General features: G+C 43.5%; 1 protein-coding gene across 1 annotated transcript in view; it reads right to left on the bottom strand.

Moving 5' to 3' along the window:
- The window catches only part of LOC117521240, a 569,076-nt gene that overhangs the window by 19,371 nt on the left and 523,810 nt on the right, over positions 1 to 25,895 (bottom strand). Inside the window, exons 10-12 of the mRNA XM_034182574.1 lie at positions 20,819 to 20,936; positions 10,720 to 11,040; positions 5,333 to 5,444 (exon numbers count right to left, since the gene is read on the bottom strand). Of these exons, the coding sequence (XP_034038465.1) occupies positions 5,333 to 5,444; positions 10,720 to 11,040; positions 20,819 to 20,936 (551 nt within the window). The remainder of the gene's footprint in view (positions 1 to 5,332; positions 5,445 to 10,719; positions 11,041 to 20,818; positions 20,937 to 25,895) is intronic.

Genomic DNA, 25,895 nt, shown 5'->3' with positions numbered 1-25,895 from the left:
GAAATCATTTCTCAAGATGATAATGCATCTTGCCATAGAGCAAAAACTGTGAAAACATTCCTTGCAAAAAGACACATAGGGTCAATGTCATGGCCTGCAATAGTGCGGATCTTAATCCAATTAAAAATCTTTGGTGGAAGTTGAAGAAAATGGTCCATGACAAGGCTCCAACCTGCAAAGCTGATCTGCAACAGCAATCAGAGAAAGTTGGAGCCAGATTGATGAAGAGTACTGTTTGTCACTCATTAAGTCCATACCTCAGAGACTGCAAGCTGTTATAAAAGCCAGAGGTGGTGCAACAAAATACTAGTGATGTGTTGGAGCGTTCTTTTGTTTTTCATGATTCCATAATTTTTTCCTCAGAATTGAGTGATTCCACATTTTTTTTCCCTCTGCTTGGTCTAAAAAAAGTAACCGTTACTACCTGCCACAATTTTTTTTTGATTTCTTATAGTGTTTCTTAAGCCAGAAAGTTGCCATTTGAAATGACTTTAGTTTTGTGTCATGTCTGTGATCTGCTTTTTTTCTACAAAATTAAACAACTGAATGAACATCCTCCGAGGCCGGTGATTCCATAATTTTTGCCAGGGGTTGTATATAATGACAAAGTCACTTGGAACCATATATTTTAGTATCAACCCCAACCCCTTGTTGCTGTGTATACCACTTTTGAAATATACCTCAAAGTGTAATAAATTTTAATACATAATAAGTCCCACATTTTTAATGAATATTCTCAAAAATCAGTTCTATTAACACAACTATCTTGCAAAAAAGTTCTGATTCCTGCCCCAACATCTTTTCACACAAAATGGTGGGGGGGGGGGGCTCCTATTCAAGGTCAGATTCAATCTTTTCACGTGTTGAAAGATTCGGTTCATGAACTTTTGGGTTCATGAACGCTTGTGTCATTGGGCTATCAAGCCAGCACGCCAGCCAACAGACACGAGCAGAAACATAAGGTGTTTTGCTGACAGAAACAATAGAGTGCAGAGCACCTTGAAGCCTTTTTGGAAATAAAAAGCAGATGTGATGTATGCAGTGCTTCAGTCAGTGATAATTATTGGTTTGTTGGAGTTTGTGTTTTGGCTGCTCCTGGGTGCTCGGAAAGTACAGATCTGCATTGGAATTTGGTACAAGTTTGACACTGGATGCCATTCCCTTCCTACTATTCTACAAGGAGAAAGACAAACAGCCCCTGGTCTTCCCAAGCATTTCCAGCCAAGTGCTAATGAGGACCTACCCTGCTTCACTTCTGAGAGCTGATAGAATCAGGTGTGCGCAATAGAGATACCTATTGGTTTATAGAGTAAAATTAAAACCCATTAAGCATATTGTAAAGATTATAGGCCTTATCTTCATCTTGGTGCAAACCAGGGAAATGCCCAGCACGAGTGTCATTGTTAGTTTCCACCTGAAGCAAATTTTTGTACACAGTACCCACATTTTCTAAACAACAGCAATCAGAGATTTCCGATGTCCACCAATCTGGATCCGGATCACCTCCAAAATTCAGTTGAGCCTTCCATGCCCTAATGTCTATCTGTGGTGAAAATGTGGTGAGAATCCTTGAAGTAGTTTGAAGCAATCCTTCAAAGTTGATATGGGAGATCTTCATCCAGAATCCAGATCACTTCCAAAATTCAATAGTCTTCCATGCCCTAATGTCCATGTGTAGTACAACTCCATGACATAGTTCTGAAGTAATCCTTCAGAGCCTATATAAAGGGAAATCTTGATCCAGAATCCAGATCTGGATCACCTCCAAAATTTAATGGAGTCTTCCATGGCCTAATATGTATCTGTGATGCAAATTTTGTGAGAATCCGTACAGTAGTTTTGATGTAATCCTTCTAAAAGTAATCCTTCAAAGCCTATCTAAAGTGAAGCTTGATCCAGAATCCAGATCCGGATCACCTCCAAAGTTTAATGGAATCTCCCTTCATCTTTCGTGAAAATCCAGTAGTTTTGATGTAATCTTGCTAACAGACAGACAGACAGACAAATAAATAAAAAAATATATATATTTCTAAACACCAATGATTTTATATAATCTTTGGTGGACATAATGAAAAAACTGCTTTGGCTAAAAATGAGGTGTGGTGGCAGAGCTGGTGTGTCAATATCATCTGTGCCTCCTGTACCAACAAAAACCAGGTCTAAAGTCCAGCACTGTCTAGCTCTGTACACTCTGCTTGCCTGCACATTTTGTGTTCCACCCTATGTGTTGTGTGGGCCGCCAGAAGAGGAGGTACTGCTGGCCCACCACCAGAGGGCGCCCTGTCTGGAGTGCGGGCTCCAGGCACCAGAGGCGCAGCCGCCTCACAGGAGCAGCCAGGGTGACAGCTGTCACGCATCACCTGCAACAGCTGTTACCAATCATCCGATCAGCAGGGGTACATCAGCAGGACGACGTCTCCACCTCTTTGCCGAGATATCGTTCTACCTGAAAGGTAACGTACTGACTTTTGTGCGTTGTTTAGCAGACTCCTTTTCCAACGAGAGGTGGAGGTAGTTTTCCTGCCGTGCGGATTGCTGGGTGCAAACGCGCCCCATTTAATTGTTTTTTGTTCCTCGCCAGCAGTACCAGGTCCGACACGCGGAGGCAGTGGCCACCTGGAGTTCGGGACTTGGCGGCGGAAGGAAATCGTGTGGTTCCGGTTCTGCTTTGGACAGACGTCTCCTATCTTCGAGCCTGCCCACACGACACCTTTTGTGATTCGGCTTTTTGTCTATTGTTGTAATCTGTTGTATTTGTTGTGCCCATTCACAACAGTAAAGTGTTGTTATTTGACCTCCTCCATTGTCCGTTCATTTGCGCCCCCTGTTGTGGGTCCATGTACCTACACTTTCCCAACACTATGCTCCTGTCTGGCATCATGTTTGTTGAATGTTGTTGGTCACATTATACTTTATTCATGTTTTGGTGCTCCTTAGTTTACACTTTCACAGTTTTTGTAGTAGCTAGTTTAGATGTCACTAGACATTCAGCCAGGTTTCACTGTGGGTTCTTACATACTTAATCAATTTTGTTGTTCTCCGTTAGTTTCCACTTCACAGTTTTATGTTGTAGTTACTGTTTGTCTTCAGACATTCACTCTCATTTAGTTGTGGGTCCGCGGTCAGCACTTTGTTGTCTTGTCTGTGTGTTTGCATGCGTGTCCTCATCACCTGGCTCCCTCACATGGTGTTTCACATTCCAATCACACCACCTTTTCCTCCTCGTCTATGTCTGTATTTAACTGTTTGGACTTCATCCCTAGACTGCACTCCTTTAACTGGTAAAATAAAGTATTTTTCTTTCACATCACTGTGTGGTCTCCTTGTCTGCATTCTTGGGTTCATTAGTACAAAATATAACAGCACATATCACCACCAGTAAAGCTATCAATATGGAGACCTGGGTTTGATTTCCAATCATCCTACCCCATCTGTGTTCTTGGATAAGACACTTTGTCTACATTGTCTCAGTGCACCTGGCTATAAACGAGTACCAGCATTTGTTTGAAAAAGTAACCTGTCATGAACTGGCATCCGATCATAGGGGAGTGTGATAGAATCCAGAGTGAGGCCCATTGGTGCCTTAGGGTCTATATAGGACTTGGAAATACACTAAAACCTCACTTTGCTGCTGCACTGCTTCACCTCAGGGACCCTTGGTGGCTTCTGTGTGCTCTGAAAGGTTGACACTAATCCATTGACGTGCCAGAGGACCCTTTAACTTACATCCGCTTTCTCAATACCATGCCATTATGCATCTAATGCACTCCAATTTAAAAGGGACAGACAGGTGCCATTCATTGGCTGATTATTATATCAGGCAGCTCATTGTCCCACTGCTTAAATAGCAATATGCATTCTGAAATGCCCCAGGCGGATTTGTGCCCACAGTATCACTCATTTTTCCATCCGCCGCTCAAGTAGTGTTCCTATGTCTGCTTTAAATGTTTGTTATAGCTGACTAACTATACTTATATGATTATGAGAATACATCTCACATTTGCATTCAAACATGAAATATATTGATATTATTTTAAATATGGATACTTTCACAGAGAAAATGATAAACTGTCACTGCTGTAGCAACATATCGTCACCCTTCTTAAAATAATGGCTAATGTTTTCATGTTTTTGAGAAAACACAAAGGAAAACACAAGAGCTTCAGTGGCTGGGCAGTTTAATTTTCCTGAAACAGTCGCCATTTTGAAAAAGCTTCTAAAATTGCCTAAGTCACATACTCTTTTGACCTTAGGCAAAATAAATGGCCTAAGTCACACTCTTGAGATAGTCCATTATACAACTGGGGTGGAATTCATAGAGAGATTATTAGGCAAAAAAAAAAAAAAAATTCACTTTTGAAAAAGTTGACTCAGGTCATTATTTTAGGAAGGTGACAGTATGTAGAGTTGGATTTTAATGTTCGAGAAAGGCTGTCATATAACAAACAATAATCACTGGAGGGAATAATAACAGAAACCTTTAACAGGAGCCATTTGAAAAGGCTGCTTGGCTTTCTTTTAAAATTTTAAGCATGAACTCTTCTCTAAAACCCACTTTTGAAAAGTAGGACCAAAACAATTGTATAACTTTGAAGTTTCATGGATTCGGAATGTAGCCCAACAGTTCTGAAAAGTGTAGCACTATTTACTGAGCTTGGTTCATCTCTTTTTGGAGATGGAGATGGGCAGAAAGGATGATGTACAGAGGAGGTTTCATCAAGGAGTACAAGCTACACTCCAAACTGTTACCACTGTCATGTCATCAAGATGCAACAAAGGTGAAACATGAAACACTTTGCAAAGGGACTTAATTACAGTGGTACTGCACTGGATGCATTAGACTCGGGAAGTTTTTTTGTTATTATTATTCCCACATTCACCTCAAATTCTTCGAAGCATTTTCAATAACTGAAAGCAGTCTGTACTTGTATATGGCATCCCCATATGGCATGCTGAATTCAAGCTAGATAATTATTAGTCTACAGCAATAACAATGTTTCTCAGAAAACTCAAAGTGGGTTGCAAACAGCTCATTGATGTAGCAGAACAAAAATAAGCGTTATAAAATGAGCAAACCAAAGTGGTCTCTGGGGACGGCCAACCTTGATAGTCATCTGCCTCAGCATTTTGATCACTCTGCCTGATTTTGACCTCGGAGTTACAGTTCCACTAGTTATTTAAGTGGATCAATTAAGAGCTGTAGAGAGATAAAAGCTTTCTGTTTGTTTGCTTACATATTCCTGCTGTCCAGGGTGCGATAGCCACGTGAACGTGTGTTGTGGGGAGCGCTCTGGAGTGCGGCCGATGTCAAAGGCAGCCGTGTCAGCCTCACCCACCGCCCTCATCATCATACGTTATGATGTTCTCCCGTACGTCGTCCTCCTCCAGTGGCGACAGGGAGTCACGCTTCTGACGGCGCAGTGACAATGACAGGGCAGTCACCGCTATAGACGAACGGTGGCAGGAGTCAAGGATAGTGAGGTGTCCGGAGAGAAAATGGAAAAAGAATAATGAACAGGGGGCAGGGGCAGAAGTCACAGGGGAAATAAAGGGAAGGAGTAAGAGGAGGTAGAAAGTGCAAGCAAGGGAAGGAACAGAGAAGAAAAAATCAGACAAAAACAGACATGGACATAAAATGAATACAGAAGAGGCCTCAGGTTAGAGGGCTGGTATATCATATCAGCAGAATGCACTCCTCTACTCTGTAATTGAGTTTGAGCTCCAGCTAGGCAAATGGATATTTACCTCTCCTGTGTGTCTTTTTCCAATTCCCAAAGGAGACTGTGACATTTGACCCCAGGCTCTGGGCAGAAACCAAGCTTTCAGCATGGCAACCTGTGATACAATTGACCTAAACCGTTTTTGGCACTGATAGTAATAGCATTTAAAGGTTGTATTACACCCATATTAAAGCACATTTACATTGTCAAATTGACATTAATAAACATTTATCAACATTCATTTCCTGATGTTGTTTCCAAGGAACATACACACACATACACACACCACACATATATATAATAAATCTGTTAAAGCACATTACTTTAATTTTTGATGTGCAATTAAAGTGTGCCCATCCTGTGACCCTCGGCCTGCCCCATAGTTTAGGAAATCAGGAAGCGATACAGCAGTAACAGTGTGGATGTCAGCAGAAAGAAACCTCTTTGAGAAGAAATGCCTGTTCAAGGCATTTTTTTTAAAACAGATACACACCAAGTCTGTTTCTGATGAACCACAGAGTGTGATATAACCCCCCCAGCCAACAAGATTGGGATTATATACGAGGTCTGTTAGAAAGTATCGCCATTTTATTTTTTTTTCAAAAACCATATGATTTGAATCACGTGTGAGTTGCATCAGCCAAGCTTGAACCTTAGTGCGCATGCAGTGAGTTTTTCACACCTGTCGGTTGCGTCATTCGCCTGTGAGCAGGCTTTGTGTGAGTAGTGGTCCAACCCTCTCGTCGGATTTTTATTGCAAATAAATGTCTGAACGATTTGGAGCTTTGCTGCATCAATTTTTTCCAGAAACTGTGAGAGACCTCCAGGGTGGACACCATTCGGAAAATTCAGATGGCTTTCAGGGACGATTTTATGGGGATCACACAGATAAGGAGTGCTCCAGCCAGTTTAAAGGACCGCCCACAGCTGCTGAGAGCGCGCTGCGCTCCGAGCGCCGAGCGACAGGCTGAATCAACCAGATCATTTCCAACGTGAAGGCTTTGTTGATCCGGGACGTCGTCTGACTTACACCAAAAATGGCAGGAGACGTGGACATCAGCACTTTTTCGGCACATTCCACTGTTACAGGAGTTTTTTTCATGGAAAGAGAAGCGGAGGGATGCGCCACCGTGCCACTCATGGCGCAGCACAAAACCACCTCCGTGTTGGTCTCACAGGACGGCTTTGAGATGGCTTTCAGATGGCTTTTGGTGGTTTTTCAGTCGTGTGACTGAAAAACCTCATCCAGTCGTGGATGTGCCTGGACATGCCAGAACATGTCCTGTGAGGCTTCATCACGGCGTTGCTTTGCGCCATGCGGCACCGCCGCGACGTGCGGAATTCCTCCGCTCCTCTTTCCATGACAAAAACTCCTGTAACAGTGGAATGTGCTGTTCATTTCCAAACTGGACGCTGTGTTTTATCCGGGACGTCGTCTGACTAGCACAGGAATTGCGGAAGACCGTGGACATCAGCACTTTTTCGGCACATTGAGAACAGACGTGTGGAGAGACGTTTGGAATAAGGCTGTAGCATGACAAAATTGTGGAAAAGGTGAAGTGATGTGAATACTTTCTGGATGCACTGCATGTTTAATTGCTTTACATGTGACTGTTTTCCCCCCCCCCATCTTTATAGCCTGTAATGATTTTATGTTCATACATTATTTAAAATCAGTTATGATGGTTAAACTGCTACAATAAGTAAATCTAGAGTTTTAATATTTTATCAGCTTGCATTATTTGATTTCCATGCAACTAATCAAATGATCCCAGAATGCACAGGGCATAGATCTAATCTTTCTTAACAATCTGGAGAGTCACATTAATACTATGATTTATTCTCATTTATTCTCTCTTGATGAGAGTGTGATGCCTCTACTCATGAGGATAGCTACCACATCCCTTCATATCCACTTCATAATAAACCATCTCCCGAAATCAGGTGGGATCCTGCCTGAACTGCTGCTGAGACTCAGTGATACTGATATGAACAACCCTGGCATTTATCTCTTTTGTGCTACAAAGGCAAATATGAATGGGAAAGAACAAAACTTTTGATTAAAACCAGGTTGTGTGCAGTTCTTGTTATAGCTTGTATCCTTGTCACTTGGAGAACTAAATTTAAACTCCACCAATAGTGATTCTGCACGATCACCTTCATGGCATGCTGCATTTCTTTCTTATTTGATTGAACCAGTCTCTTTCAGAATGATGATGTCCCCATTAACAAGGCATGAGTGGTGATTCAACAAACTGAATTGGAGTGGCAATGACGCTGGCCATGTGCCAAGACCTTCTCAACACACACACACACACAACACACACACACACCACACCACACACACACACACACACACACCACACACACACACACACACACACACACACACACACACACACACACACACACAACACAAGCACTTGTCAAAGGTGTTAGTCTTATTTTATGTTGCTGCCATAAAAACACATCAGTAATGCTGCATTTAGACATAGGCAGGATGCGTTATGAATTTGGATCATTCTTGGCACATTCATGACATTCTTAACGTGACTTAACGCATCTGAATAGGTTTCTTAATAGTGGCGTGTTGGTGCGTGATAGTCGTGATTTTTGTGGAGCGTGTTTTTAGCTGTCAAAAAATCTCCCACGAATGTCACGCATCACCCTCATTTTGCCTCATGTCGTGGAGGTCGCAAATGAGCGTGTTGAGCTGTCTTGATTCGTGATGATCCTTAATAGAGCGTGACAGTGTTCTTCTCTGATATGCGCACAATTAAACTCTGCTGCACCGCATTCAGTTTCATTGCTGCAGTATGCTGAAGAAGGACATTGACGCCAAGTCAGCTAAAAGTCCTGTTCCAATGCTCATCAGTACATTCCTGCAGGTGTTCCACCTGCTGCTGCTGCTGTGCCTGATGTTTGGGAAAATGAGCGAGACGAGACCCGCATGGAGCCACACATCTGGCTCTCTCCATCTCCTCCTCCTCTGTAAGCCACTCCTTTGCACAGAGCCCAACTAAGCACGCAATCACAAAGTTCTTCTGCTGTGGATTAATCTAGATTTTGAGGAGCAAACTGGAGCGATCTGAATTGTTCAGCAGCTGATGGTAGGATGAATATGGGTGTGTGTGTGGAGACAATTTGCCTCATTCACAACATGACAGAACGTAACGATGCGCTGTTACACGCATAGCCCCGTAGCCCCGACCATTCCAGTGGAACTAATTGGACCAAAATTTTGGATTAATGTAAATAACAAATCTATGGAGCACCTAAACAGACATGGAAAAAAAAAAAGACGGAAAAACAAAAACATGTACCAGAGGACAGGCACTGGTTGTACATTTGCAAGATCTGGCAATAGGTCCACTCAAAAATCACCCCGGTCTCTCAAAGTTGATTTCTGCTTATGCAAAGTGGATTTCTGCTCTTTCACTTGAAATGTTTGGCACAATGTGGGAGGGAACTACGGTTGGTACTTGCTTAGCTGTAATTGGTCATTTCTGAAGAGCGAGATTTGATTGACGGCCTTCCTCAGACATGGTGGTCTGCTGAAACAAAGAAGACAACAGCATCTGGGCAGAGGAACCTCTGTTGTCTTCTTCAGCCTTGTCTAAAATTATCCTCCTTAAACTCAAACATAAAGTAAATCTCTACAACTTAATATAAATTAAATAAAAATAGAAAAGCTTCATACTGAAGTGGAGCAGAGAAGGATTTTCTTTCACCAAAACACCAAATCTAGGCTTGCATCTCAAATGTACCTTCTGGTAAATTTTAACTGAGTTTTCAAGTCTTCTTTTTAATAAAACCCTCCTCTATACCACTTCATCACGAAGCTGTATAACTGGTGATACAAAATGCAAAACATGCACTGTGCACAATTTCTCCAGTCACAGCCACAGAAGCCTAGAACTTCTTCTGGGTGTCTTGGTGGCTTTCCTCATCTCTTTCTTTCATGGACACCCAGTTTTTGAGAACTGTCTACACCATGAAGATTTACCATAGAGTACTATACTGCTTGTATTTCCTCATAATCGATGTAAATAAAGTCCAAGACATATTCAGTGACTTGAAAGTGTCCATGTATCCATCCCCTAACTTAAGAAATGTGGCAATTGTAGGCCTGCAACTGTAGACATTTGCTTTGAGTTTGAGTTGAAAGAGGATAATTTTAGAAATTTTAATATTGAGAAGTCTGAATTACTTTTTGCATTTGAAATGGCATAAACAAATAAAAATGTGTGAATACCAAGGGGCCAAATAAGTTTTCAAGCCACTGTCAGTAGAAACACACATTAAATGAAGATCTGATAATTTAAGCATAATGACATTATGTTTCTGGGGTATATATATATATATATATATATATATATATATATATATATATATATATATATATATATATGTGTGTGTGTGTGGAACAAATATACAATATGAACATTGTCAACACTCACCCAGCATGTTGATATATGCATGCTTGCACTGAAATTTTACAGTCAAGCACACTTAACCACAGCAGTTTTCCCACCACATCTGCATCATGTATCAGCAGGAGGGGCTTCCTGATACTCAAATTACAATTTTCTTTGTTTCCAATTAATCAATCTAGACAATTGGATACTCAAAAATGAATCACTGAAAGCCAAAATACAGCTTTCAGATTGCTGTGGCATTGGGTGCATTTGGGGTATATCTACTCGGTAAGACGGTTCCTATGGGTTACCTATCAATGTGACATCACAGTGGATAGATCGATAAAAACATGGCTGAATAAAGTGATAGCTGCTCCCATTTGTTTATATCTGCCAACCTCTAAAGGTCAACAGTACCAGGAAGGCTGGTCATCACCATAAAGCCATGTCAATAACATCAGATAAATGACAAAGTGTAAGGACTAGTTTAATAATGAACTTCTCGAATGGTCAACATTAGCTTAGCTGTGATTACGGATCTATGAACAAATATTTCTAATCAGTTATCATTAAATCTTTACCCAGCAGCGTAGCAACACAAGCCAGGATGGCGAGAAGGGCGGCTGTGCTGAGTCCCGGAGAAGGCAGTGTGGACTGTTGTGGGACACACACTGTTTCTCTGTCCCAGTCCCAATCGCCCTCAGTCTGTTTGTCCTTCTCCTTTTCCCCAGCACGTGCACCTCCTCTCAGGCAGGGGCAGACGGACACAGTGACCGTCCCAGTGCTGGTGAGACCGGACGTCCCGTCTCTCAGGACTAACGGCACGTATAGAGTGAGGGTGGAGGTTGTAGAGCGAGACAACGGCTGGATCTGGGACAGCAACACCAGGCTGGCTGTGGGACCTATACAGACACACAGAGAGATATTACATCACTATTATTAAAGCTGCATGCTGCTCCTCATGTTTTTTTGAGCTGAAAGAAGGGGCCTACTTTTGAAGTTGAGGCATAAAAATTCTAGACGCTCATGTGTGCAAACCTGTGATTTTAAGCAATTACAGAGTCATTTATACAACAAAGGGATGAGGCAGGCAGTTTAACTTCCTCAAGCTTTATTAATATTTGATTTTATGCCTCTTGTCCTTTCCCACCTTTGAAGATGTTCCACACTACACCAGAATAACAAGGGCAATAATTTGAACAAATAGGATCCAGTGGAGTCACAAATAGGCCAGATGGGAGCCTCTCTCTATTACAGTGACACTTTGTGATTTATGACTCCCAATAATATTTTCAAAAACTAAAGCCTGGTACATACAGCAACATACAGTTAAAGCTGAAATCTCAAGAATTATTTCAAGAATAAATTGGTATTGCATTTATTACCTGGAGTGCCAGTGGTAGTAGATCTTATTGTAATCACTCATGTGTCTGTGTTTGTGCATCTGTGTACAAAATAACTCAAACATTGTAGGAGTATTTCTTGAGGGTGTGTCTCCAGATTTTGGAGCAGATTGACCAAAGGTCAAGATAATCAAAAATGTAGTCAGAAAAAATGTTTTTCCTGGATATCTGGGTAGCTAATATGTCTGGAGATATGATGTGAAGCTTATATGAATTAGTAAATTACTTTTAATTCAATGGTATGAGTGATGGATGATAACATCAGAAAGACATTATGAAATTATCAAAAATATCCCACATTTTATCAGAAAATATCGCACATTTTCCAGGATACTGTATACAGAATTCTAATAGCCAGTCTTGATCACAAACCCAGACACTCACAGTCTCAGCTTCTATGGTGCTGCAATCAGGATATCCATTGATTCCATAAAGCTGCCAACATTGCCCCTGAAAGTCACCTAAGCCACCATTCTCCTTAACCCTACCCAACACCCAGTCCATGCAACCAGTGAATACAGTAGGAACCAGAACACATCTCTGACAAGCACAAGAATTCACTAGGAAGAAGTCAAAGACTCTGCCCAATCCCCATAGAGCACTAAGACGTTTCAGGTTGGTCAACCAAATCAAAAGCTAGAATTCTGTGAATACTAATCCTTGCAATCACCTTCCCCAACACAGAGAGCAGAATAATGAATGCCCTTGTGGTTGGTGCAGACCAGGCAATCACCCTTTCCTTTCCTACCCTTCCCTTTCCTTTCCTTTCCTTTCCTTTCCATTCCTTTCCAAAATGGAAAGGAAAGGAAGACTGATACAAAGATTGTTTGCAATGCCAGGAGAATAGCATCTCTACTTGCCTAAAGGAGGACAGCTCAAATACTGCAGAAACCTGGAGCTGTACCCACTCTCACCTGTCCTCACTGGCTTTGTGATATTACTAACATCTGGTGTAAAAAGAGGCACCAGCATCCTGGCAGGAGCATCGGCCCTCATATAACTGGTCAAAGTAGCCAGCCCAATGGGACAGTACAGCATATGCATCTGTCAGGACTGAGTCGTTGCCCAGCATAAATTCAGTTCAATTTATTTGTGGAGCACCAAACCACAACACACGTTGCCCCAAAGCACTACACACAAACAAGGTTTAAACCTCATACTGTGACTGTGATGAGTATGAGATCATTGTCCTTAAAGTCATTGCTGGTTGATTGAAGATGTCTTTGCTATGATAGGCTTGTGTGAATATGTCAGAAGCCAAGTGTGCACTTGCTATTAAATGAGGCATCTCTACCTGACTTTAAAAAAAACTGCAAGTTGTTGAACAAAGCAAGCCCAGGTGGAGGAAATATAGCTAATATCTATATCTGATTTACAGTGAATTTATTTTCACTCATCATCTTCAACCTCTTATCTGGGATCAGTTTGTTGGGGCAACAGCTCCAACAGATGACCAGGGCCAGATTAACCACCTCCGACTGGGGGATACCAAGGTATTCCCAAGCCAGTGTGGAGATATATCTCTCTACCTAGTCCTGGGTCTTCCCTGGGGTCTCCTCCCAAATGGACGTGCCTGGAACATCTCCCTAGGGAGGCGTCCAGAGGGCATCCTTACCAGATGCCTGAACCACCTCCGCTGCATACTTTCAATGCAAAGGAACAGTGGCTCTGCTCTGAGCTCCTCACAGATGACCAAGCTTCTCACCTTATCTCTTGGGCCAAGACCTCATTCCCTACCCGGAGTAAGCAATCAATCAGTTTCCTACTCAGAACGTGGCCTCAGATTTAGACGTGTCCACCAAACAGAAGACTCTCCCCCCTCACTACACCTCGATATCCTGACCATGAATATCACAAACAGGATTGGTGACAAGGCGCAGCCCTGGTGGAGGCCAACCCCCACCCCAAACAAGTAAGACTTACTGCAGAGAACTCAAACAGAATTCATTTTCAATTTATTTCATTAATACAGCGCAAAATTACAACAAAGCTGCCTCAAGGCACTTCACATGAATAGAGTCTAACCTTACCAAACCCCTTACAGGATATTGGCTACTTCATAATTCAGATTATTTAATTCATTTGAGATTTTACTGTTACTTTTTCAATGTAGTTCAACAGTCAATCTCGAGATGGATGAATATATTTCCTTGTGGCTTATTGTGCTATACAGCCAAATGTGAGATTGTTGGTTGAGTTTATTGAATTCATTTCTGACTTGCTGATACATGCTGAAAGGTTTATGATTGTGACTGGATTGTGCTTTCATGTGTGAAAATCTGTCAACCCACCTCTAGTTCATAGATAGAAATATCTTTCCATGATGGAGATATAAATCAATAAAGAAATTCTCCCAAAGCCACAATTTAAAATAAAAAAATGACATCATAGGAAATAATGGCCTCTAGTTGTTTGACTCCTGTAGTGGTTGGACAATGATCTCTAAAGCATCTTATTAAGAGGCATTTTTAGATGCCATTAAGGCTCACTACACAATACCACAAAGAAAAAACTACAACAGATGTGACAACGAGGGTCTACTGCAATACTGTAAGAAATATTTCATCAGCATGAAAGGCACTGCAAATTCAAGAAAACACATCTCAGTTATCAATTTTGTGCAGCATTTTTCTTTGATCCAAATCACAGATCAAATCACGCTGAACAAAGCAAATGATGTCTTTTGAAAAAGGCTTTCAGTGACTCCACGTGTCATCCTCCCCTTCTTTGGCACAGGTCAGATCATGTTTTCTTTTCATGTTGATGGAAAAGTTTCAATGTCAGTCACCTGGTGCATTTCAAACTGAGAACAACTAAGTAGAATTTGTGGATCATCTGGATCGAAAACAAAGACTCTTTAGGATTGAGAGATAAAGGTATGACCTAAATGCTTTATACCATTTTTTGCCACTAGTGTGGACACTGTTGCATAGGTGATGTCCATGATATGGTGTTTCACTGTGCTGTTCATCAAAATTACAAGGTAATGATGCTGTATTTGGACGTGGAGTGGGAGCGGAGGGTATTTGAAGATTTAGGGAAGCACTGCTCACCAACTCAGTATGTACATACCTGTTATATCTATGTTAGTGCAACAAAGGTGCAGTGTTTAAGGAAAACTTTGTGATTTTTAAAACAGAGAGCAATTTCCATATATTTTTGTGTTCAGATTTACACTCAATAACAGTGATTATCATCAGTCCAGTACTGAGTTAGAATGCTAACACTGTCACAGTTCACACATAGTGCGAAGTTTGAACGAAGTGCAAACTTAGTGTGCATGATGCAGGAATCATGTGTAAACCATGTGAAATTGTCACTACCTGAAATGCCTCGTACACCTACTGCTACAACTATTTGCGCACACCAGCGGCTGAATGACAGAGTGTGCCCTGTGCAAACCCATCATACCCTCTCACGGCAGGTGCCGGCCAAATTACAGGTGACATGCATGAACATCTAACAAAGCTTGCATGGCACTTACAAAATGGGCAGACTGCAGACTGTGTACTATCGTACTCGACTGTAGAGTTGCTGAGATGTAGCATGCTGTCGGCTCCCCCACAACGTGTGTGTGTTGTGCGCTCCCTGCTCCCCCCCCCCCACACGTGCATGTGTGTGATTCGCGCACCCCCTGCAGGCGACGCCCATCTCATCTGATCAGAGAGTGACACTTTGGTCTGTGCTCTGAACAGACGGGGGCGTGGCAGTTGTTGACATAGCTCCTAGACATCAGAGCTGCAGAACACGCACGATGTTTTGACGGACAAGCGCGTGTACGCTTGCTGTACTCACATCGAAAACATAAAAACATATATCACTTGCAACGGGCTGGACACACACACTGACAGGTCCAGCTGGACTGGAGCGTCAGCTTATGTGAACACGCAGGAGGCGACCTGAACGACATGTCTGTCTGACAGGGACAGTGAGCTGTGCACCGCAGGACCATATGACAGTCCAACAGTACGACAAATACGCCACTTTCAGTCACATATAAGCAGAAATACACCGCAGCAAACGCTGTTTGGTCAGTTATCACAGCGCTTTTCTTCTGATTTTAGAAAATATGTTTATCTGTTAGTTAATTAGAGCCATTTCACGCTCCTGTTATGAGACAGTGATTGTGGTGCAGTGGTAGAGTTGCTGTCTGGTAATCAGGTGGTGTGGGTTCAAATATTGTGAGTTGTGTTTTTTTATTATTTATTTTTTTTTACCAGGGTTGTTCTGTATTGCATCCCCCTTTATGTATTATTTATATCAACCCAGTGATATTCACTAAATATACAGCTGGTTTTTATTTCATTTTACTCCAAATCAGCAGTGCGATGTGGTGCAGCTTGTGCCATGGAACACAATGTGAGCAGCTTCAGCAGCGCGAGCTGCTGTTCCTGCTCAATAGACACCGTCACATGCACAAACCGTTGCACCGGCATCGTGCACGCCTGCCCGTCGGTGCAATGTTCATGGTGCGCAAATTCAAAGTGTTTTCATGCTGTTTCGCCGTATTTGTCCAAACATCGAACAGAATTTGTACTATGTGTGAAGGGGCCTTAAGCAGCAATACAATGTAAGCCTACAGGGTACACTAACAAACTCACAGTAAATAGCTTTTTGTTGCCATTGGATAAGTAAAAAGTCATTAGAATTGTCTGGTAGTGTGGAGAGATTCCCTATGGAGATATACATGTGCATGTTTACCTCAGTACCTGTAAATAAACTTTGTAAAGAACTGGTTATACAGGTAGCGATTTACCTTAGCCTTCATCCTGTTTGGCGACGCTAATCTCCACCAAGTCCATACAAGTCAACTGTCGATGAGGAAGTCAGTTTTCTGCTTACAGCAGGAACGAGTAATGAGTCCTCAGTCAATTGTCACTCAGTCAGTTATCAAATTGTATAGACTTATTAAAGAGTGTTATTGCCAGATGGGAAGAAGACTAAGGTAAGTAGCCTGCCTGCATAATTTGCTGTTTTTGTGTTTTCAATTTAACATGTTGTATGCACTGAGCCATACTTTCCATCTGTCAGTGAGTGGCTGGCCAGCAATCAGCTGAGAGGCGCCTTGCTGTCCCCATGTTATCTTGTCTGTACACAGTTTTCAGCATGTCATGCAAGTGTGCTCCCCCCCAGCACACCACATGTGTTGAGGGAGCAGGGGGCTGCGACACACATGCATGCCACATGTGTTGAGGGGGGAGCAACACACTTGCATGCCACATGAGTTGGGGGAGCACACTTGCTTGACAAATGTGTTGCTTGGTGACGGCACATTCGTGTGACACTTAGACAGTTTTCACAGACAGCTTGAATGAGGCCATTGGCACTCCACTATCATGCCAGGAGCACAAATAGCCCTGCCTTTTCTAAGTGCCCAGGGAGTGGTGTTGGATGTTTGTGTGTGGCACCTGGAATTTGGGCGACACCTGCCAAGAGGGGGTCGAATGGGTACTCGCAGGGCACTCGCTGTCTTTCAGCCACTGGTGTGCGCAAATGATTGTGGTGACAGCTGTGCGAGGCTTTTGAGGCGGCTCCAATCTTTCACGAGTAGCATTCGATTCCTCCTTCATACGCCAGTCGGCTTCAATCATGTTATGTGTGAAGGGGCCCTAATGGGTAAGGAGGAGGGCTCATCCTTGTGCTTCCTGAAGTCAACTACGATCTCTTTGGTTTTCTTGACATTCAGGGTCAAACTGTTTTCTTTGCACCATTCAACCAGCCTGTCAACTTCATCTCTGTAGCCTGTCAACTTCATCTCTCATTGCCATTGAAGATCTGTTCCACCACAGTGGTGTCATCAGCAAATTTTATGATTGTATTTGAGGGGTGGGTGGAGATGCAGTCATATGTATAAACAGAGTAAAGCAACTGGCTTAGTACACAGCCATGTGGTGCACCGGTGAGAGAAAAACTGGAAGATAGATGTGGGCCCAGTCTGACTGCCTGTGGGCGGTCAGACAAGAAGTCCTTAACCCATGTGCATAGAGTATTACTGAGGCCCAGGTTTAGGAGCTTTATAACTAACCTATTGGTTACAATAGTGTTGAATGCAGAGCTGTAATCTATAAAAAGCATTATCACACTTGTCCCTTTGTTGACAAGGTGCATTAGAGCTGTGATGATAACATCCTCTGTGGACCTGTTTGCCCTGTTTTAATTTCTCTATTCAGTGAATTTGTCACATGGCTCATCTGGATCATGTCTGGGTCCTGGTTTTTGTTTCTGTTCTGGGTTTTGGTTTTCATGTTTCATTGAGTTCCCTAAGTGTAGTTCTGCTTTGGATGTTGCCCTCATGAACAGCACACTGGTTTCGTTTTGATAGGATTACCGGTTTCTTTGTGGGGCAGTGGGTTAGTTTCTCCCAAGAGCATCCTCGATGTGCTCCTTGTGCACTTGTCCTGTCTCACTTCATATTAAGTCTATTTGCGGCCTCTGTCTGTGCCTTCTCTCTTTCTGTATGTTCTTTTTTATTTTTTGATTATATCTGTTGGGGAAGTGTCGTGACACGGACCCACAACAGGGGGCGTTAATGAACGGACAATGGAATAGCCAAAAAGTAACAATTTAATGTTGTGAAGCGCACAACGAAGTACAGACGATACAAATATTGCAGAATGTCAATTATACACCAGGTGACGTGTGGCAGGCTCGAAGATAGAAGACGTCTGGTACGAGAAGAGCTGGATCCCACACAGCTTCCACCACCAACGGATCTGAAGAACACCGGAACCGCCAAGCCCTGCGCCCCAGGTGGCCACTGTCTTCAGCAGTCAGACCCGGTACTGCTGGCAGAGAACAGAAACAGTTTTTGATGAGTGTGAGTTCGCACACTCAGTAATCCCACAGTCTGTGTTCAATTAGGAGGGAGAACCTCCACCTCCGATAACACACTCGGGACAGCTCCTGAGACAACCACTTATCTGGGTGGGGTGGGAGGCGAAGCCGTCGCAGTCCACACCAAACGCCAACACAGCAGACAAGGAATCCGTACCAGGAAAACGGCTACAAAAGAGATCGGACTAATCTTCGATTTAGATTCAGCAGAGAATTACCTGTATGGTAGCTGATTTCTCGGCGGGGAGGTGGAGTTGCAGTCCGGCTTTTATGGAGGTTGACGTAGATGAGTGACAGCTGGTGGTGATGATGTGACAGCTGTCACTCCACTGGTTCCGGCGCCCTCTCGTGCTTGAAGCCTGCACTCCAAGCAGGGCGCCATCTGGTGGTGGTGGGCCAGCAGTACCTCCTCTTCAGCGGCCCACACAACAATTTCTCCAAGATTGAGCTTTTCTATTATTGTTTGTACTATCACAGGGCATGATTGTGCACATGCATTGTGCAGTATGTGTGTTTTGTTTTCCCCCCGTTATGTTACCTACATTGCACTGTGCAGGTTTCCTTCACCCAGGTCTTGGTTTTGTATTCTCCCATGTTTCCTATGTTCTCCTCTGCATCTTTATGTTTTTCTTCCTGTCATCACCACATTCTCTATTTACTATTAGTATTCCTCATGTTCCCACATTTCCATTGTTTAATTATTAAATAGTGGTCATACTGTTGTCCCAGTGCACCGGTACCTACGGGTTAATTCGTCCATGCTGTCGTGACTCCGTGTCTCTGCCGTTAATTGGCTGGCATGATTAAATTAATGCACTCTTCTATGTGTTAGCTGCCAGATCATCATGGTTCTGCCCTGCTTTCTTGCTTGTATTTCCAGAGCTTGTAACACTCCATGAATGACCTTGTTTTCTTGATGTGAGAGATAAAGACATTTATCTGCTATCTTGGAATTCCGATTTCCTGGTTAGATAACCCTTGTGTTGTCCCTCTATGTTAAAAGATTATCATGGATGGGATTATATTTATTTTAATATTGAATAGCAAGTGCCAATTTTGATTGTTTCATGCATTTCTGTACATCTTTGCAACACAATACATACATTTGATTACATAGTAATCAGAAGACAATATGTAAAGCTTCATCTGGCTTCTGGAGAGGAGTAGGTATTAAAAAATTCTCAATGGTGTTTTTTCTTTTTTTTTTTATTCTGTTGGGGGGGCTATGTTTCAACCACGAAAACATGAGAAGGTGCTGTGTTCAAATCCCAACCAGCTGAACAGAGGACAGTCTGCAATCCTTGATTCTGTTTGCTTATGAATGCAACCTTTTGAAAACTGAATTTTTCTCAAATGAACAATAAAAATGTTTTAGAAGTGCATGTGGTGCAATTCATGGGACACATTTTTAGCCACATACTTTATGATAACTCAACCAATGGTTTGTGAAAAATGACAGCTTGTAGCAGGTATAAAAATAAAAAAAAGAATAATAAAAAAGAATAGTTTTCATCTAAGATACAACACATTTCTGAACATAATATAGGGGAGGTGATGGCCTAGTGGTTAAGCTGTTGAGCTTGAGACCAGAGGATCCTTGGTTCAAATCCCAGCCTGACCAGAAAATCACTTAGGGCCCTTGGGCAAGGTCTTTAATCCCCTAGTTGCTACCGGTGTGTAGTGAGCACCTTGTATGGCAGCACCCTGACATCGAGGTGAATGTAAGCCATCATTGAAAACTTTGAGAGTCTGATGCAGATGGAAAAGCGCCATATAAATGCAGTCCATTTACCATATATAATTATAGGTCTTTCTCACAACATTAATTTCATTCTTCATTTTAAAATTTTCAAACATAATAGTGTAAGTCACAACATTTTAAATCGTACAATATTTTCACAAAAAAAACACAAAACAAGTCAAGTGCATGACAGCATGCTGTGTGTACACATGCAAATGTGAATAAAAACTGTCAAAAAAGTGACACTCAAATACTCAAATCTACTGCAGTTGAAGTGGACTGAAGAACCAGTTGTTATGTGGTGCAACGCTTTGCACGCGAAAGAGTGCATATATACAATATGTGGTATTGGAGAGGAAAAGATGGATGGAGAGAATTGCAGGAGGCAAACAAGAGGGACAAAGAAAAGAGAAGAGACAACAAAGGAAAACAATGAGGCCACCAGAGTTGGGAGATGGATGATAGGAGACAGACACCGAGACGGGAAAAAGGGAAGAGGAGGAGGAGAAGAGATAGAGTGTCTGAGAAGAGGACAGAAAGAAACAGAGGCTGGCCAGACAGAAAGGGAAAGACAAAAAGAAAATTTGGGATGAAGTGCTTCAAGAAAAAAAAAAGAATAAGGGAAAAACAGTTTATCTGCCAAGGGAAGAAAAAATGGAATTAAGAGAAATATATCAAGGGAGGGATAGATTGAGTGCCTACCACCGCTGTCCCTGACACTGAAGTTGAGGGCAGTGCTGGACTCCGGGGGGATGCTGAAATACACCGCGCTGTCATTCCCTCCTTCATCTCTATCAATCGCCCGCAACACCTGCACCACCTGAAATACAGAGATAGTGAGAACAGAGCGGGCGGAGGGGAGGAGAGTGGGTAGAGAGAAAGAAGGTAAGAGGGAAGAAAAAAACCCACAAAGAGCATTTTACCCGGCAAACCATTAGCCGACGTCAGCGGGAATCAAAACAAGCCAAACAATTAGCACTGAGACACACCAAAGTACATGTTGATGCTCGCAAAGACAATAACTGTCTGACTTTCAGCTGCCTTTCACAAACGCAATTTAGCTTTCAATTTCATAACAGCATCTGGAAAACTGTGCAGCGCCTTAACCAAATGAATCCACAAATATATTTATACAACAAAAACCTCCGGCAGCCTCATCTGATGAGTAATTTCTCCTTATTGAGAAACTCAAGCTGTCGTTACACAAGCGTCCTTTGAGAAATGCTTTTCAGCGCCGGTTACAAGGCTGAATGCTGCTTCACGCTTTCGCTCTTCGTGCCTCAGACCTTGAGCTGATTTGCCATGCACAGTCCATTATGTTATCACATGGTGTTGCTCGGTACACAAACACATTTCAGCTAATGACTTGTTGCGCGGAGGACGTGCACGTGCAGCCGAACGTGCAAACGGATGTCATAATCCCTCTTCGACTCTTTCACGCGCTCCCTCCCGGATCCTCTTACATAACAGGAGACACAAACAGAACACCACGTAAAAAAAACAAACCCATGTTGTTGCCATAGAATCGTATATTTAATGGCGAAACACAACAAAGACGGAAGCAGAGCACCGACAGGGGCCAGAGCTCACGAGAAGATGTCAATTACAGCGACAAAGACGATATGGAATAAAGAAGATGGAGATGGTTTCTAGGGGCACACTGAGGAGCATAGACATGACTTCTATTGAGACTGGATCAAGTGAGAACACCAGGATATGGAAAAGTAGTCATGAACACAAAACAAGTGGAAGAGGAGACTGAAGAGTAATTACAGCCTGACTGTTGTGCTAAACGGGATGTGGACAAATGGCAGATTTCTTACTCATGTGGCACTGCAGAGCTTCTAGTCATGACAAGCTAGAGATTTCTATCTCCTTCTCACCACATTGCAAAGTTTTGTCAGGTTACCTTGTCATCAAAATGATACCAAATGTAATCTTCCATGTATGTGTAAGCAAGGTTTATGTATTATTGTAAGTTTTGAATAATGAGTTAAAGCACGAAATGTCCAATTTACTGGTTATTGTCAAATAGAGCTGGAGTGACCAAACAAGGCAAACCTTATATTAATAATTTATTACCAATTTTACAAAGTAAAAAGAGAAATCTTAAAATACAATTCTTAAAAGAAAAAAATATTAAAAAACAACTTCAGCAGAGCCGAACAGTCAACGAGCAACCAATCCGGACCCAACCAAACATCCACAATCCGCGGAGGTTTTCCCACTGTCAGCTTAGGGGCGTGTCCTTCTCTCCTCCGACGTGGCACGACGCACTCTCTCAGCCGAGGGAGGCTCCTCCCCGGCTGTGGCACGTAACGCCCCTCGTCTCTCCTCCTGGCGTCTCTCTCCGTCACCTCGCCTTCCGTGCACCTACACACACACACACCCAGGCCAGCGAGCACACAATTCCGTCTCCGAGGGAAACTCCAACTTTCTGCTTAAAAGCACCACCTCACAAACACATGAGAGCGTACTCACAGACACGGCAGGGTTCTCCCCTGCCGCTGCGGATAATCCACGTTTATGGCGTTTCTCCGGCGCGAGCATTCAGCTGGAACCAGTAACATCAACGTCAACACGACTCCCGTTATCCAGTCGCTCTCCTCACCAGCTGCTCTTCATGCCTTCCGCCACCAAATCCTTTCCTCTCCGTGAAGTGAAGTGGAATGGAGTGAAGTCCTCCCCTCACGCTACAAAACCCCTTTTTGTATCCACCACTTCACACTCCAGGTGAGCTGATTGCAAAGATCCAAAAGAAATCAGGTGCGCCCACAGTTACCATAGCAACCATCAAGGAGCGGCACTCCAAATCCAACCAGCAAATAAACTTCCCCAAAGGCTGGATTACATCCCCCCCACCTTATCGTTGCCAGTCCCTGCAACGCACACAAAACTAATCAGGATAACGGGCCGGTGGTCAGCCAAAGTTTACACGAGTAGAGCGGCGAAGCACATCCTGGGGGGCATCCAACGGTCGCTGCTCAGACACAGCTGGGTAAAACCCATACCACACAGGGGTTCCACATCCCATCCCCTGAGGGGTCCATCCTTTAGTTGATAATCCAGACTCAGCCTGAGGTGCGGTGCACACCTTTAAAGCGTTCCTGTGCACAGTCTGCTCACGCCCCCCCTTTCTCTGGACGCACCCTATATACAACCCCAGTACTCCCTACACAATCCAAGATTACATAGGGTTCAGGGTCCCACCAAGTACTTAACTTCCCCTTCCCCTCGCGACATCTATTCCGCATCCACACCCGTTCCCCAGGTACCAGAGGCAAGGCTTTAGCACTTTTATCAAACTGACATTTACACTGGGAGGCCTCACTAGCTGCCCTCTGACATGCAATGTTATAGGCCGACAACAGTTTGCAATGATGATCTTTACCCACCCCGTCAACCCAAACGATAATTGCTCAGAACTCACCCCAAGACCCACATCCACAGGGAGCCGTAAATGCTACCGAACATCAAAAACGAAGGAGCATAACCCGTCGCACTATGAACTGTATTGTTATAAGCATGAACCAACTCAGAAATGTAGTTTGGCCAACTCCGCTGCCTCTCCTCTCCCAATGAACGGAGCATATTCAGCAACGTTTGGTTAAAACGCTCCACACCACCATTACCCGCCGGATGATACGACGTTGTCCTACTTTTGCCTATCCCATACAATTCACAGAGTTGCTGCATTAAAGCAGACTCAAAATTCGGGCCACGATCAGAATGGAACCGTGCGGGGCACCCAAACTGCTGTATTATATGCTTCCACAGCATTTTAACCGTCGTTTGCGCAGACTGATCTAAAGTGGGAATTGCCCATGCAAAACGAGTGAACTGATCAGTTGCAACCAAAATGTTCTGATACGTATCCATTGGTCGGCCAAGGGTTAAAAAATCCAACCCAATAACCTCCAATAGATAAGTAGCACCAATCGAACCAAGCGGAGCCCTAGGCTCAACACGGCTCCTTTGGAGACTGCACATAGCACACTTCTCCTGAAACACCCGTACCTCCCTCTCCATATCAGGCCAATAAACCTTCGACGAAGCTGAGCAAGAGTACTACCCCACACCAAAGTGAGCCCCCAGCCTCATGAATCTTCTGCCACACCTCCTCACAACGACAACCTGGACACACGATCTGACGATATTCCTCATGACTCTGTCCATCAACAAAGGTCCAGCATAACACACCCTCTACCACTGTCAGCTTTCTCCATTGCCGGAGCAATTTTTGGGCTCGGCTCGTGAGCACCAGATGTTGGGAGCGAGTTGGAACGCTCCCCTCAAAACAACATACCCCTTAACAGCCTGGATATCCAAATCCAGGCTTTGAGCCTCCGCCCATCCATCCTCAGGTATTACCCCGACACCCGCACTAACCATTACCCCTGGTCATGCTCCTTTACTGACACTTTAACCCCCTTTGATGGAACCGGAAACCTTGACATCAGCATTGACGTTAGTTTACCTGAACGGTATCTCACTGTGTAATTAAAAGAAGCCAACTGTGCCACCCAGCGCTGGCTCACCTGCCCCAAGATGTGCCGCTGCAAATGAGCCAAAGGGGTTATTATCTGTATAGACTGTAAATTCTGCTCCTGTCAAAAAATCTTTAAACTTTTCCGTCACAGCCCATTTCAAGGCCAACAACTCAAGTTTGAATGAGCTATAATTCGCATCATTCTGTTCACTTGGATGCAGGCTCCGACTAGCATAAGCTACAACACGCTCCTGACCATCCTGGACCTGAGACAACACAGCCCCAAGTCCCTGGTTACTAGCGTCAGTGTACAAAATAAAAGGCTTATCATAATGAGCGTATGCCAGAACCAGAGCCTGCATTAAAGCCTTCTTGAGGGCATCAAACGAGACTTGACATGCCGTAGTCCAATTCACCTTCTTGGACTGTGACTTCTTATCCACCTGAATGCCTGTCAAAAGCCTATTCAGGGGCCGAGCTAATTTAGCAAATCCCGCAACAAATCGCCTATAATACCCAGCTAACCCCAAAATGCCCTGACCTGCTTAATAGTACTCGGGACAGGCCAATCCAAGAACAGCACGGACTTTTTCTGGATCAGGTCTCACAACCCTGTCGTCCACCACATGTCCAGGAATGCTACCTCCCGCTGCAACAACCTGCACTTATCTGGACGCAATTTCAGACCATGCCGCCACAACCGCTCAACACCCGTCAAGATGCTGAAGGTGGGAGAAAAATTAGCGGAATATATAATGATGTCATCCAAATACACCAGTAATGATTCCGCCATCTGGTCCATTTAGGCACTGCTGCATCAACCGTTGGAAGGTTGCAGGCACATTACAAAGTCCAAAAGGCATTCGCTCAAACTCATACAAGCCCAGCGGGGTAGCAAAAAGCCGTCTTTTCCCGGTCATCAGGATGCATTTCAACCTGCCAGTAACCACTGGCAAGGTCCAAAGTCGAGAACCATTCTGACTGGCTAAGGCCAGTCAGTGTTTCTTCAATGCGAGGCAAGGGAAATGCATCCTTGTGCGTAACTGCATTCAACTTCCTATAATCTACGCAGAAACACCAACTACCATCCTTTTTTTCCGCACAAGAACTATAGGAGCCGCCCAAGGACTGCTACTCTCCCTTATCACTCCCCTCTCAAGCATACTTGAAAGAAGAGTCTTCACTCTTTATACAACATAGGTGGGATCAGACGGTATCTCTCTCGAATAGGGGCAGCGTCTCCTGTAGGGATCCTATGCTGCACCAAATTTGTCCGCCCAAAATCTTCCT

This window comes from Thalassophryne amazonica, chromosome 12 (assembly GCF_902500255.1).
Source record: "Thalassophryne amazonica chromosome 12, fThaAma1.1, whole genome shotgun sequence".
Taxonomy (NCBI): Eukaryota; Metazoa; Chordata; class Actinopteri; order Batrachoidiformes; family Batrachoididae; genus Thalassophryne; species Thalassophryne amazonica.
The sequence above is the reverse complement of the archived record's forward strand: the minus strand, read 5'-3'. Positions and strand labels throughout refer to the sequence as shown.